This window comes from Manis javanica, chromosome 4, assembly GCF_040802235.1.
Source record: "Manis javanica isolate MJ-LG chromosome 4, MJ_LKY, whole genome shotgun sequence".
Taxonomy (NCBI): domain Eukaryota; kingdom Metazoa; phylum Chordata; class Mammalia; order Pholidota; family Manidae; genus Manis; species Manis javanica.
The window spans coordinates 64187356-64202911 of NC_133159.1; the positions used below are offsets into that span (position 1 = coordinate 64187356).

The window sequence follows — 15556 nt, forward strand, 5'->3', positions numbered from 1 at the left end:
ACATTAACCTGTCATTTCTTTTACTCAGAATTTGTTCATCGTGATATCAGGGATGTAGGATGGAAACAGTTTCTGGAATGCCCCTAACAAGGAAGTCAAAATACTGCCGTTGCGCCATATGTCGGCACGGGCTCTGGGTTCCTGTTCCTCAGCCACCATCCCAGAGGTTCAGTGATTGTTCTCACAAGGCACTTTCAGCAAGAATTCTTCAGAAGGACCCCCTCGCCCGGCATCCTGTCAGGGAAGGTGGGGAAGTGTGCTGGGCGCTGTCTGGGCGAGAGGGTCAGGCGAGGTGGAGCATCTGCCCGGCTGCACTGCCTGTTTAGGAAGGATAAGAAGGGAAAGACCAGGAGCAACACAGACTGATTCCCAAGCTCCCTTGATCTTCATTTCCAGGCCACATCAGCAAACCACCCAGTGTGAACAGGTGACCTTGGGCCTTGCTCTCCTCATCTGCAGAAGGGATAGAAAATAATAATACAAGCAAGCAGGTCATGATAAGGTTTAAATGAGATCATGGATGTAGAATATTTGACACAATGCCCAGCACACAGTGCTCTGGAAAGATTATTAGTATTATCAATATTACTAATATATTAATGTTATATAGTAAGATAAATTAAAAATTACTAATATTATCCTAAGTATCTGAGAGGTACCCTGAAAGATACCAAGAATTTTGGGGGTTCAAAGAATAGCACTTACTTTCTAGAAGCTTATGATGAACCTTAGCCACACAAAAATATATCAAACTCTTGGAGCTGAATCACTCCTACAAACAGAAACTGCCACCAGAGAATGAAAAAGGAACTTGGAAGTCAGCCCTGCCACTATCTAACCATTCTCCCTTTCATTTTTAATTTGAAAGAAGCCGAGAACTCTAAGAGCCAAGCAGGGTTCATGTGTCATGAAAATTCATAGGACTTAAGAAAGTAAGATATCACCAGAGCCAAAAGTGCTAGAAAAGCTTCTGTGAGGCAGCCAAGCTTGAGCTGGTTGAGTTCACCAGATTGTAAACTTCCCAGGGCAGATTTTTTGCATTTGGTTCACTGTTGGAGCCCTAGGGCACAGGCCAGGCCATCCTGGCCTATCACAGACGCTCCATGAATATCAAGTGAATAATGGCTCTGTTGTCTACTTCTCTTTAGTGCTGTAGTAAAGGAGCACTTATATGAGTGAAAATGACCATTTCCACCTCTCAGAAGCCATGGCATGAGAAATTTGCTTGACCTTATAAAACTCTGTTGATCTTGGGCAAGTTACTTAACAACTGTCTCAGAAGCCTTAGCTTCCATTTTTGTAAGACGGTGACAATAGTACTTAACTCAAGGGCAGTGTAACTTGGGACAGGGGGAAGGGGGGATGCAAATGTTCTCAGCCCAGGGAAAATAACCTTTGGAGCTGAAATTAGTCAAAGGAAGAAATAAAGTGGGAAAACCCCATTTATTGCTTACAAGTAGTTGCCTACTTCTGCTCACCCATGTCTCTTGCAACCTGACTGCAAAAGGACCCCACCAAACCTCCAAATAATGCAAGATATACCCTCACTCCCCTTTACTGATATGGAGATGGACTACCTCTCTCCACCCTTTAGAAACACCTATTGGTATGGACATGCACTAAGGTCAAGCGAGAGATTCTGGAAAAATCTGCAGTTTTACTCACAGGCTTGTATGATCATATGAGCTAATAGATAAGGAGGTGCAACACAACCCTGCTGTCCCCAGTGTGTGTAAAGCATGCATCAGTTTACCAGATGAGGGGCTCACTTATCTTCAAGTGTGGGTGCCCACTGGCACATTTTAAGGAGAAATCCAGAGAGCACTAATGAATGGTGCTCAGTTGGTGAGGAGGGCCTGGCTGCTGGAGAAGGAAAGGACATGCATGTCCTCCTATGTGACCTGGACCCCACTTTGCTACATCACTGAGAATTGGCTTCATGTGGCTTCCAGCTCCTTGCAGGACATCATACAGTCTGCTCAGAGGGTACCTACCCATTCTATTACTTCCTTAAAGTGCCCAGTTTCTCACTGGAGTGAGGAGTTAGGCACATGCATCAGATTTCAGCAAACAAGAAGAGAGCTGCTTATCTGCAGTAAATTAACCTTTTCAGACTCTAAGATTCAGTCATAAGGGACAAAAGGTTTGCCCATGGGAGAAAATACTCCCTATATGTCAGTAGCATCTGACTCACAGGGCTTTATTGAAATGTCCACCTCTGGCTGTCTGCTGGACTCGGGGGAATTCCCTCTGACCCATCAGGTGGGAAGAGACAAGGAACCAAGACAGGAGAATGTGGGCCCTTCCACCACACTTGCTCAAGAGCAGACCCACTTCCTTCTGTTACATAAAGGGTCCCTGGCAGATGAGCACTTTGACAGCCTCTGGTCTGAGATATAATCATGCTGCTTCCAATCTAAATCAAATTCTGACACACGCACAAGGTGAATCTAATCATCACCTTCTTATTGCCAGGGACACGAAGGCACAGTGGGACCAAACACAGGGATGCTGCAGTCAATTCTATTGGCTTAGGGTGGCAGTGCTCCAAGGGAAATGTCAGGTGCTTTGCATGGGATGAGGAAGTCTGGGACTAAATTATACCCTTCGGGAGCTGAGCAATCCATGAGGGCCTGATGGCAATGTGTGTACAGGTTCACCCCTACGAGCCTAGAGCTGTCATTTTCCATCCACATCTCCCGGTCTATCTTCCCAACCCTCTCACCCAAAGGGCCTGAGCTACTTCTAGGAGTCATTGGCAAGAAAACTTCTAGAAGCCTCTAAACCATTAAGCACATGGACTCCTTAGGAAGAACAACAGCCCCACATTCATATTTAAAACAATAAACCACAGCAGTGGATATATAAACAACCAAAGTGGCAGAAGAGCACAAGTTATTCAAAACCTGGCAGAATCTAACACTGACTAAAAGTCAATTGACTGGCATGCAACCTTTTCCTCTTCTGTTTGATACTGCAGTAGCGTCCTGACATCTCTCTCCTGCTCTGGTGTTTGTTTCTCCCTCTTCTCCAAACACCAGCATGCAGCCAGACACACCGCGCCTGTCACTTAAACCCCTCCCCCAAGCTGTCAGAGCGGAGTTCACACCCGCAGCTTAGTTCACAAGCGCGTTGGGGGCCTGGTTTGCACCCACTGCAGTCTCTCCTCTCCTCACACAGGCCTACTTTAGTCAAGCTGAAACACTTACAAAGGAGCTCACCCTGCATACGCTTCCCCCGTGGCTTGGAACATCCAGCCCCTCCTCTGAATCTGCCTGATCACTATGGCTCTTTACAATAATATTAATGGCTGATATTTGTTGTGCCCATACCACATGTGGCCCTGCTTCACATGAATATATATGCCATTTCATTGAACCTTTGACAGTCTTATGAGGTAAACATCATTATTTTCTTTAGTTTACATATGAAGCTTAAAAACATGACACAGCTGGCCAAAGTCATATAGCAGGTAAGTGACAGAGTTGTGATTTGAATTCAGTTCTCTAGGACTCAAGAGCCCACACTCCTAATCCCTCACTTCTCGGGCGTTAGGGGCCGCAGGCCCTCCTCCTCCCAGCTGCTTCCTGTCTGAGTCCAGCCGCACCTGTGCCCCTCCCGGGCCCTCCCACCTCCACCTGCCCCACCTCACTCATTGATGTGTCTGCCTCCTTCATGGGCCTTAGGAAGAGAAGGGGTCGGGTCTCCATCCACATTTGTATCTTCAGCACTTGTCATTATGTCTGCCCCATGGTATATATTCGGTATTGATTGACTCAGTGAATAAGTAAAAATATTATTTTCCTTGGTGTTACGAGACTGATTTTATCCTTATCTCAAGACAAAAGGTGCAAGTGAGTGAAAAATATAATTAGCAAATGGAAAAATTCAGATTTCAAGGGCCCTAGGAATTCAGCTGTGAACACCTGTTTCATTCTCAGCAGGGTCAGCACTGGATCCTCAGAGAGGGGCTCGGACTGGAGGCATCAGCCCATCCTGCCTCTGTCACTGGACTCCAGGCTCATCAGTATTCAGAAAGCTGGAGCAAATTAGTGCCATGTTTCACCAGAAACAGCCTCAAAATATATTAGGTGGGCAGTAGACTATTCAGTCATGCCATATCCACGTAGGAAGTCAAATCCTTTCTCTCTGGATAGACTATAAATTGCAGTGAAAAGAATTGTTATCATTGCCTTCCAAACTAAGTTATGCTGAGTATTTTTAATCTCATTTTCTATTGTAAATTATTTGCGATAATAATGAGCCAAGCATTTAAATTCTACCTAATAATCTTATTTCTGGTCATACTCAACACATTTCCAAGTTTACAACTTTCTGTTACCCATCATTTTCTTGAGCATTAATTAGCGGAGTAATGACTCAGAGTGATCACTGTCATGGAACTAAATTAATATCTCATCCATAGTGTGAAGGACATCTCAAAGGTATTGTGAATATCAGAGAGTTGATTCGGCTAGAATTATTAGCTAGTGAACATTAATAAAGCTGCCAGGGTAACAGGGAAAGTTCCTACTTGGCAACAATCCACCATGTAGAATCAGATGCTTACAGAGGACGGGCACAGAATGGTAATGTGCCCACTTGGTTCACATTTGATGAAGTAGACTTTAAATATTTTGTTGTATTTTTTCCTACATGCTACTTTTGCCATCATTTCTTCTTCTGTGTTTGCCATAGTATGACCAATGCTTTGCAACTGCTGGGTGTGTTCATTACCTTCCTCTCACATGTGGGTACCATTGATGTATTCTGAGCTGTTAGGGCACCAGCTGAGGTGCCTGAGTCATGTGGAGGGAGGTATCAGATGACTCACTTAGGCTTGTGTCCCATGAAGGGTGGACAGCTGCAGGCTCTTGGTGCTCTGTGTACCCAGATAAATAAGTAGTGTTCCGCTGGCTTCCAAGGGTGTGCGGCAGTTTTCCTTCCAAAAGAGGCTATAAAGACAAGAAATTGAGGCAGCAGAATAAAGATGTCTCAGTAGGTTTCATAGACCTGAACCAGATGTGTAGGGAGGCTTATTATAGGAACATTTTCTTCTGAATGCTACATAGTGTCCCCAAAGGCCGCCAGTGCAAGTCAAATTCAGAACAACCCTGACACTTGACAGCCATTGATTCCACTCTATTCCTCAAACATTTTCTGAATCAAACTACCTACTACATGCCAGGCACCATGCCACACATCATTCTAGGAGTCATTCATTGAATAGAAGTGTGTTTAGAGAGAGGGTCTGAGAACTCCAGAGAGAGGCAAAGGCACCAATCATTCCTTGGGACATTTGCAGCCTTACAGAGAGTCCAGCCTGAACCCAGAGATCAGGGTCAACCTAGGTTGTACCCAGATGTGGAAGTATCCCCCCTTGCTTGTATATGTTATGAGATTTCCTTCTAACTGTACAATTTATCTTTAGAAGATTCAAAAATGGGACACTGAAAACTGCTGCTGCCATTAATATTGTAAAGGAGCATAAGGCCTTTGTTTTGAATCCTGACCAACTGCGTAGAGTGTCCACCAAGCACCGGGCGCCTCCATAGATGGGTGCAGGGGGGGAATGCAGTGAAGACAACCTCCCAGCCCCAGTGAGAACCTGGGTGCCGTTAATAGAGAAGCACAGGGATTAGTTACCCAACACCCATTAACTGCAATGGAAATCACACAGCAAAGTCCCCACGCAGCACACTGAATATTTACCTCCTAATGTTCTTTTAATGCCCGCTATCTTGTGTGAATATTTACACAAGAACAGTAGTTTTTCTAAGACACAGAGTCTCACTCATAAGAGTACAGCTTTGGTGCAGATCTGATGTCTGAAACATCTGCAGTTTCTTTATGCATGAGTTTTCTCACTTGTAATATAGGGGTAATAGCAGTACCTCTCTCATTGAGGCATGGTAAGGATTAAATAAGTTAGTCTGTGTGGAGTGTTGAGCACAGTGTTTTGGGCTGACAGGGTCAAATTGAGCAAGTTGGATGGTCCATGGATGAGGCTATGTGCTTAAATCAGGTACTGGACTCTCCAACTAGGTGCTGGCTGCTCACCTACCAAACAGAGCAGTGATACTTACCTTAGATGCCAGATGGAAAGCAAAGGAGATAATAAAAGTTAAGTACTGAGGCTTAGCAGGTACTTAATAAATCAGCCTTCTCAAATCTGCCTGCACATTAGAATCTCCCAAGGAGCTTTCTAATATTATATATATTTTTAATTTTGTTTGAAAAAGCTTTAGACTTACAGAAAAAGTTACAAAAATAGTACAGAGAATTCCTGTATACCCTTCACCTAGCTTCGCCTCATGTTAACATTGTGCATAATTATGATCCAAGTATCAAAACTAAGAAGTTAACACTGGTACAGTACTGAGCTGCAGACCTTATTCACGTTTCACCAGTTTTCCTTTATCTTCTCTGGGACCCAATCCAGGGTCCCTTTACATTTACTTATCATGTCCTCTTTAGTCCCCTTCAATCTGTGGCATTTCCTCAGTCTTTCCTTATCGTTTGTACTTTGAACACTTTTGAAAAATTCTGGTCATTATTGTAGGATGTCTCTCATATGGGGTTTGTGTGATATTTTCTCATGATTAAATTGAGTCTCTGCATTACAGAAGCACTAAGCCCTTCTCAGCATCCCCTATCAACAGGACATGATGTCAAAATGTCTTATTACTGGCAAAGTTAACCTTGATCACTTGGTTAAGGTGGTGTCCACTGGGTTTACTCATTGTAAAGTTACTATTTTTCCCTTTTGTCATTAATAAATATCTTGCTGGAGAAAATAACCTCTTTCTCCTTGCCTTTTCCCCCACTAACGTTCCATTCATTGTGCATCTTGCCTGCAACAATTATTTTGCTGTTCTAATGGTGATTTTCTATTCCCTCATTCTTTCTGGATTTATTAATTGGTGTTCTTCTGTAAGAAAATGCTATTTCTTTCCCTCGTTTATTTATGTATTCAGTTATTTATTGAAATCATCATGGACATTCATTTTATTTTATAGCTTCTATAATCCAATACTTCTATTATTTATTTTGACACTCAAACCTAAGGCATTTTTTTAAAAAGCCATGCCTGGGACCCTCTCCAAATCAATTAAACCAGAATCTGTGGAGGTGGAACAGACAATGATATTTCTTTAAAGCTCCCCATATGCCCTAAATGTTAGTTCTTTCACTCTCCCCCTCATGCTTCCTCTATAAAGAAAGAAAAATCCATCAGGATATTCTGCAGGATTGGTTCCTGCCCTGGAGTGCCGATAACAGGCTGCAGCCACTTGGGGAACTGGCTCTGTGATTATCATACCCCCCAACTGCACCTCCACACTTAGCTTCCTGGCCCAAAATGGGAACCTGGGTGCCAGATCCTCCCTTTTACAACAGCAGCCTCTTGATGGGGAAATCCTGCTGATATTTATTGCTGTTTCCATTTGGCTCAGGTGGAAAAAGGAAAAGCTATGGCAGCCTTTAGAAAGCCAGATTTGAGAAAGACCTAAGAAATCATGACCTTAAACTGGGGAGGGCTTTCTGCAGGGTACGGTGATCACAGCTGATGGTCAGCCTGCATCTGGGAGCAAGTTCCGGCAGTTGCGTCAACTCTGCCTTTTAAGTCCCAATTTTCTGACATTTGGATAGAGTCTTAAAGCATGGAGAAAAACCCTATGGATTTGAACACCTTTGAAAAAATCATAATAACAAATACGTAAATGTAATTCTCCTTTAGGTGATCAATGTGGAGCCAGATACGTTTTCACTGAAAGAGGTGGTCTTCCTGAATAAGGAAATTGATCCCACAGCATCCTTTAGCTGGTTTCCAATTTCCCTCTATTCCTAGGTGCCAAATCAATCTCATGATATTTTAAGAAACCTAATTGTTTCGTTAGTCAGACTGACGCCACTAACATAGGTGAGTCAGGTGTATAACCTAATCAGTACTGGGATAAAAACTGAACCCTGAGTATGCCATAGCAGCATGAATTTAGCATAGTTCCCCAGATGATGCCACATGAATCTGGGGCAATTTGTCTCACATGATTCTGTTTCTTTCTGGTGTTTTTCTTTTTTTTATAGTGGTGAGTTCCAACTGAAATTTTTCTTAACATGCATTTTCTGTATTGAAACACCTCCTATTAAATTTTTAAGAGGGTTCCAATTCCTAGGATATGTAAATAAATGAAATCTGTGTTAAAATAGACAGGACAGGATCTGATATTTCACTGTGGAATATAGAGATACTTCCAAGACAGGCATAATAGAGATGCAAAGTGTTAATTCAGCACAGCAGCCAGCCCAGGATGAGGAATGTTTAAATGCTGCATGACAAAAATAAATCTCTCTTCCTGGAAGAACTTTAACCTCAGAGGAGAGGCGGCTCAAAGGTTTATTGTCAGAGCCACAAACTTGACACCCTCTTGATAAAAGACTTCGATCCCTGACCCCAGTAAAATCGCTACTCTAAAAGCCATTTGTGTATTGATCTCCTCTGAAGACAACCAAGAGGTGTCTAGCAGGGTGAGCATCTCTGGGACATCAAGTTAGAGTAGAGCCTGAGTGACCAGAGCAGGGACCCCAGGGCATCAGGTACTGAATGGTGGTTTGCAGGAAGCCTGGACCTTTTCAGAGAAGCACTAAGAAGAGCTTAGTCTGTGCAACAAGGCCAGCTGGTGAGTGGAGTTCAAGGTAGGAAGGTTTATCTGCTGGGATATCATGACTAACCTTATCGTCTAGACTTAAGGATTGGAGAGGTGGGGTGGACTGGCTAGAATGGAAACCAATCTGAGACTGGGGCCCTTTGGGGATTAGGTATTTTAGTAACCCTACCACAGGGCACTCACCCACCTCCAAATATTAATCCTGTGCACCCTACCAAGAAATGAGCCAGTATTTGTCATTTGAGATGAGATGGGATATGAAGACAGAACAATGTTGAGACTCAGGCTAACCAGCAGGGATCGAGGATTTAGCTTTAGAGAGGTTACACCTGAGTACATTGTCTATAAAGCAACAAGAAAAAAATGGCATTGTGCTTGCTGTCTTTCTTCTATAGAATTAAACTAGGATCGTCAACTTTCCATAATCAAAGGAGAAATTGTCTTTAGAGGCTTGCTGTTTATCTACTAACTCCATATACGTTTCTTTCAACAACAGAAATTCAAAAATTACGAATTGAGCACTGGCTAGGAGCAAGACAAATGCCTGAGCTCATGAACAGACAATAAGCAACAAACAGCAGCTGTTTCAGAGAATGACTATCGCCATGGAGAAAGCAAATTAGAGTGAGAGGGAGTGAAGGGGCAGGCGTCAGGTAAAGCCTCTTTGACGAGGACACATTTAAGTCAGTCCTCAGGGGTGAGACGCGTCAGTTGGTGTGAGGACTGCCCGCCGAAAGCCCCACGGCCTGGTTGAGCAGGTGCAGGCGCCAGCCAGAAGGCCAGTGAAGCTGGGGCAGAGCAGACAAGGCCAGGCGCGTTAGGAGAAGGGGCTGGAGAGGAACCAGATCATGTGACACCCTGTAAGTCATGTCCTCAGTATAATTGGAAGCCCCTGGAGGATTTGTGGGCTGGGATAGCAAACGACAATGATCTGATTTTGTTTTGTCATATCTTTATGCTGCTTATGCTAAATAAACTGTATGGGGCAAGAGTGGCAATAAGAATGATAGTTGGGTCTTAGTCAAATGTAGTATCTACATCCCAAAAGCCTGAATGCCCTACAGCACACTTTTAATCCCCGTAATGATGGTCACTGCATTTATTTCACAACCTCAAAACCTCTCTGCTTATGTATTGCTTAAATATCAGAAAAAACATTTGCTGAAATTCACTTAATTTGAAAATATGATTTGTGCTCATCACCTTATTAAAGGTAACATCTTACCTCAATCAATCAAAGGAATTTTTTGGTTGTTGGCTTTAATTAGTTGCCTTGTTTTCCTCCTACAGGGATCCTAATCACCCTTCAGTACCTTATCATTATTACGAACCATTTGGACTTGATGAATGTACAATGTACCTGTCCCATGAGCGAGGACGGAAGGGTAGTCATCACCGCTTTATCACAGAGAAACGAGTCTTTAAGAACTGGGCACGGACATTCAGTATTCACTTTCTTCAGCCAGACTGGAAACCAGAATCACCTGCTGTAAATCATCCTGAGAATAAACCTGTGTTCTGAGGAATGAGTGTGCCAGACCGAAATCCTAAGGACCTACTGTCTCAGACACCAGGGCACTGACCCTCTTGAACCACCAGATATGAAAGAGGAGCAGAACTGGTAGCACAAAATAGCTTCACTCCTCCGGAAGTACCATGTGCAGCTCCCCAGCAGAACTGGTAGCACAAAATAGCTTCACTCCTCCGGAAGTACCATGTGCAGCTCCCCATGAAGGTGACCACAAAGCAGTGCAGTTGGTGTGTGAGGGAAAATTCCAGAATTAACATCCAAGCAAGCGTCATCCCTTTCAGAAGGGTCTAAGTTAGGGGCTGGACACTCATTTCAGTGTTGTCGCCGCAGCTAAGAACATCTTGGATCTCTTTAAGTATTGCCTTTGAACTGAAACATGAGCAACTCAACAATATTAGTTATATTCCTTTATAGAAATACCACATCAAAAGACATTTTTGTATCACATTGTATCCTAACCTGATCTGTAACCTTATCATCTGTTGGACTCTGTACCTGTGATTTGTAAAAAGCAGCCTAAAAGTATGGACTTGATTCATGAAGAGCACATCTCTCCACTGGCTTTCATACAGCAAATGCCTGATATTTATTTATTGAGAGTTTTTTAGTGTATTCTAGCTCAATATTTTTATAGATTATTATTATGTGGCAGGTTATCCTTCTGAACTCTTTAATCCAGAATGATGGCTGGGAAGGCCTAAGATTGGGTCGGTAAGTTACTGCATTCACAATGCTCATTGTTAGCATATAGTTGGGTATTTGGCTTGGAAATGTTATCTTTCATTTTTGAACCCTTAGGCTTCAAGAATAGCTATGACAATTTCCAACATGCAGAAAGACTCCAAATGACAATTGAAAACCAAAAACTGTGCCATTAAACAAAAAGAAACCAACAAGAGAAACTTAAAGATAGTTTTCATTAGTAATAATTGATGTAGGTTATTTCACTTAAGCTCTAGTTCCCTCTTTGGCAGAGTGATGTAACTGTTCCAGATGACTGTAAATTTAATCCCAAGTCTATAATTCTATGAACCTCTCATTGACCCATTTGAGGACTTTGGGCTTGGAATGATGGGGCTTCCACAGTAGCAGGAGCTTTATTTTAGGGGTCCTCTTAATATTCCCTCACTATCTCCCTCTGTAGTTAAGAACATATTTCCTCCTTGGTCCCCATTGGCTAAAATCTACCACCTGCTTTTCTGGTGCTTCTTGCACCAAAAAAAAAAAATGAAAAAATGGAAAACTTCCATGGTGTTCACAGGCTACAAGAGCTAGGAACTACCCTTCTGTGGGTCTAGGAAATAGAATGCACAGAGATTCCCTATCATGTGACCCCTTTATCCTATGAACTCCTCAGTTTCACTCACTGCAAATCTTACATTACCTTCACTGCCATTCCCTGGTCTGGAGAAGGACTTAACTTTGTTCAGAGCCAATATCAGTTAGCATGAAGATTTTTCATTTAAGCAAGTAATAGTGTTCAAAAAATAGTCTTTAAAAAATACACATGTGTTTCCTTACATATGTCTTAGGAGGCATTAGTTTCTCCAATGCTAAATGTGAAGACACCAGCAAATATCATATGGAGACTGACATTTTACAGAACATGATGTGACTTGTGATTAAAGAAGGTTTCTCACATCACCTTTTCTTTTCCCATTCCTTAATTAGTACTAAGGTTCCATTCCCTTGTGCTAACCAGCGCAGTATTAATTATATGGAGTACTGGTGTTGAGATATAAACATAGACCAGGTATCTGTATAGCAGAAACAAAGTTGGTATTGTAGTGGCTTGAGCTGTTGAAAGCCAGGGCAGCCGAGATGTATGTGTTCTTTACATTTTCTCATAATTTTTAAAGAGACTATGTAGAGTTTTATTCCAGCACAATCTCTTCTGCAGCATGGACTCTGAACACACCACACTTTCTGAGTTATGAAAAGTATGAATTTTGTATAATGGATTTATTAGCTGCCTTTACCATCATTTGAAGAGATTTTGTTTCTTAATGTACATAGCTCCTTTCACAAGTTTTATTTTTATGGAAATTTAGAAAGGCCCACTTAGGACATGCAAAGATGAAGTGATATTACCTAATCTAATAATATGTCAAATGTCTGTGTTTAGGTTGTAGAATCTGATTTTGGAGTTTTGTTTTGTTTTATGATAGCTCCATCTTTTTCATAACTTCTTTCTCTCAAATATTTAAAGGAGTGAAAAGCAACCTAATTCTGAAATTCCTGGCTTCACTGAAAAATATTTTAAATCTATGTATAGCTAGGATATGTAAGTATGTGAATTTATATTTTAAAAAATATGGTGTAAATAAGTGTAAGAAATTATTGCTTGGGCAGTAGCTTCAGTACGGCATTTAAAGAAAAAGCCGAGAATTCTGACAGATCGTGCTGATGGACCTGGTTTTAGGCAATTGAATTCTTATCTTGCCACTATCATCTCAGTATGATCAGTCTTAATGCCATTCAACACCATTACACATCAACTCTGATAGAAAAGATGCCTATAAAACCATGTTTACAGCCCTCAGTGATTTCAGTATCCAAGCCTGACTCATACTGGTTACATTACATACCTTTTTCTTCTGTCCCCAGCTGTGTCATCAGCTTCCTCCTCGCTTGTAATGCCACAGTAATACAAAGCCACAGCTGGCCGATCTATGGCGTCTGTTATTTCAACGACAGAACATTTGGCAGAGGCCATTCCAGTAGATAGCCATTATGGGCAAGACACAGGAATTCACAAACAAAATCAATCACTTCAAATGGCCCATAAAAAAAGGAATCTTACATTTAATATTCTATGGTAAATATTCACACAAGATAGCGGACATTAAAAGAACATTAGGAGGTAAATATTCAGTGTGCTGCGTGGGGACTTTGCTGTGTGATTTCCATTACAGTTAATGGGTGTTGAGTAACTAATCCCTGTGCTTCACTAACCCTGGTATGTGCTCCTAAGGGCTGGACATAAAAACCAGAGCATTTCAGGAACTTTCAAGGTCCTAAGATTTCAGAATGTGAGCTGTGTTTTCAAAAAATAAGTGAAAGCAAAACACCTGGTATGATACCTAAAAGAGTAAGTTGTGGGTACTCACTTGGAATCCTTTGGTTACTACCAGGTAGGTAGGTGGCTTGGATTCCACACAACACCAGTGAAGACAGATAACCTCTGTTTTCTGACATTCTATTACGGCCTATTTTAATTACATTAAAATGAAAGTATATAACCTCATTTTGAAATAAAAACTCCCTTCAAAAATTAAAATTGTTGATTCCGGCAAAATGAATGCTAGACAAAAGTAGGAGGAACAAACTGAAATTCTGTTAGGATTAAGGCAGTGTTATTTGCACACACATGTACCTATTTAATACCCACGTAAATATTTGTCCTTATATAGGAGTGACCTCATTTCAGAAATATACCCTGGATTCCACTGGGGTGATTCAGATTGTTAAAGAGACCAGCTCTGAGAGAAGTGTCTGCACTCCCATTCTCTCTCTCTAAAGTATTAGGAAGTGATGGTAACACTCCTACATATCTCATACCTGATCCAATCATTGCCTCCATCCTCACTGCTTCTCTCTTGAACCTCATTCCATCTTTTTGCTGTATTCTCTCCTTATTGTCTTTCTCTGTGTACAGTGTGCTCTTAAACCAGCAGTCTTCCTTGTAAGTTTTTGAACTAGAAACCTACCTGGGGAACATATTTGGGGTAGGTCCTGCCAGAGCAATGACCACAGTAGGTGGAGGACTACATCTAGCTACAGGACAAGGCGCTTCAGAAGTACCATCCTTGTGTCCCCAGGGCTGGGTGCAGGGGTGGAGTTCCAAGACACGAAATTTCAGTGCTAAAACCAGGACAATAGCCAGAAAATTGGGACAGTGGGATACCCTATCAAAAGGCCACTTCAAAGAGAATTATAATACTAAGGCCTTTGGGAACAAGGAGGGGGAACCAATGGCCTAGGTTCTAGCACATGCCAGAAAATACTGTGGAGTGGAAAGAGGTAAATGTGTGTCTCTAAGGCTTAAAATGAACAGGAGTAACCCTTCTCTTCAAGCTCACTGGTCCCCACCTACTCAGGGTATTGAGCTGACATAGAAATGCAAAAAAAGGCTGCAATCCTGTTTGCTTCTACTCAGTGCCCTAATATTATATGCTACCTTCGATCGTCCTTTGTTTTTTTTATGTAGGTGTCCTGTTAGTCTAATTAGATTGTAAGCTCTTTGATAGCAGGGACTTTTTCTCCTTTGTCTTTGTAGCCCCATGCCTAGAACAGTGCCTTGCACACAATAGGCGCTCAATAAATGTCTGTTGTTGATAATGACCTCTTAATGTTGGCCTATTGGATTGGTAATTGGTATACATTCTTTCATTCACGTACAGGAGACAGAATAGATGATGAAATAGTTAAATTTTAAGTGGGTTTTTATAGGGCCGGTCCTTAAACCTGTAACATTTTTAATCAACAGAGCTGACCTAGATTTGAGTTGGTTAATGTTGCTGAATTCATTAGATTTGCTAATGTGGGTTGTACTGAACACACAGACAAAGTGAAGTTCAGCAAGCTTTGTGTTCTTCCTGTTAGCAAGCTGCTCTTAGCACAAATTAAATTTAATATTGACAAATGCTATACCACATGCAGAAAGGCAGAAAGGTAGCTTGGGCTCTGACTTCTGTAGTTCAGCTGCAAAAGGGAAGCTAAAATGAGATGAGCTGTAGCTTGCCTTAAACTTGATAGCTTCCTAAAGCTACTGGGAACCCAAATGGCGGTTCCTGAAGGTCTATAAAATTAAGCATACATTTTTTCAAAAAAAATAAATAACCCTTTTGTTTCCATGAAGCAGATACAAATGATTTTGTTTCCCCCAAAACATAAAGAGAAAGGAGAACTCTTGGGGGAAAAAAAAAACTGTCCGCAGGTGGAACATTCCAGGCCCCTGTGTCACCACCTGGCCAGCACCTGGTGTTCAATTACCTCCTGGTTACAGGAAAGGACAAGATGGCATAAGGTCAGTAAAGGTGAGCCAACTGCCAATGGGTGCCTCTACAGGGGACCAGAATCACCGCCTTCTTGAACATGTGGACATTCTGGGATTCCTTTCTTTCACTGTCTGCTCTTCCATATAATTTACTTAATTGTGTGATCCTGATTTCATTTTTTAAAGTATAGGGAAAGGGCTAGAAGACACTGTATCAAACTGAGAAGAGTTCTTATTTCCAAATGGGTGGGATTATAGACTTTTTCACATTTTCTAAATTTTGATTGTAAGCACAAAATGTTATTTCATAAAATATTTAAAAAGATACAGTAAGTGTTCAAGCAGAATCCCATAGTGATG

General features: G+C 41.8%; 1 protein-coding gene and 1 long non-coding RNA gene across 8 annotated transcripts in view; one reads left to right on the forward strand and one right to left on the reverse strand.

The window, feature by feature from the left end:
- ST6GALNAC5 (ST6 N-acetylgalactosaminide alpha-2,6-sialyltransferase 5) overlaps positions 1–12792 on the forward strand; it is a 173528-nt gene extending 160736 nt beyond the window's left edge. For 2 of the 7 annotated variants that reach the window (XM_073234146.1, XM_017648469.3), the window contains exon 5: positions 9957–12792. In XM_073234146.1, the coding sequence (XP_073090247.1) occupies positions 9957–10188 (232 nt within the window). In that variant the 3' untranslated portion in view covers positions 10189–12792. Of the gene's footprint in view, positions 1–28; positions 439–3941; positions 4092–9956 lie in introns of those variants that run through there. The other 5 variants (XM_073234147.1, XR_012130214.1, XR_012130213.1 and 2 more) reach the window with 5 other exon arrangements.
- LOC140848916 (uncharacterized) lies at positions 319–12890 on the reverse strand. Its single transcript, XR_012130215.1, has 3 exons — positions 12786–12890; positions 4835–4955; positions 319–453 (listed from the first exon to the last, which is right to left on the reverse strand). It is a non-coding gene; the product is annotated as an uncharacterized lncRNA (long non-coding RNA).
- Positions 12891–15556: the final 2666 nt, after the last annotated feature.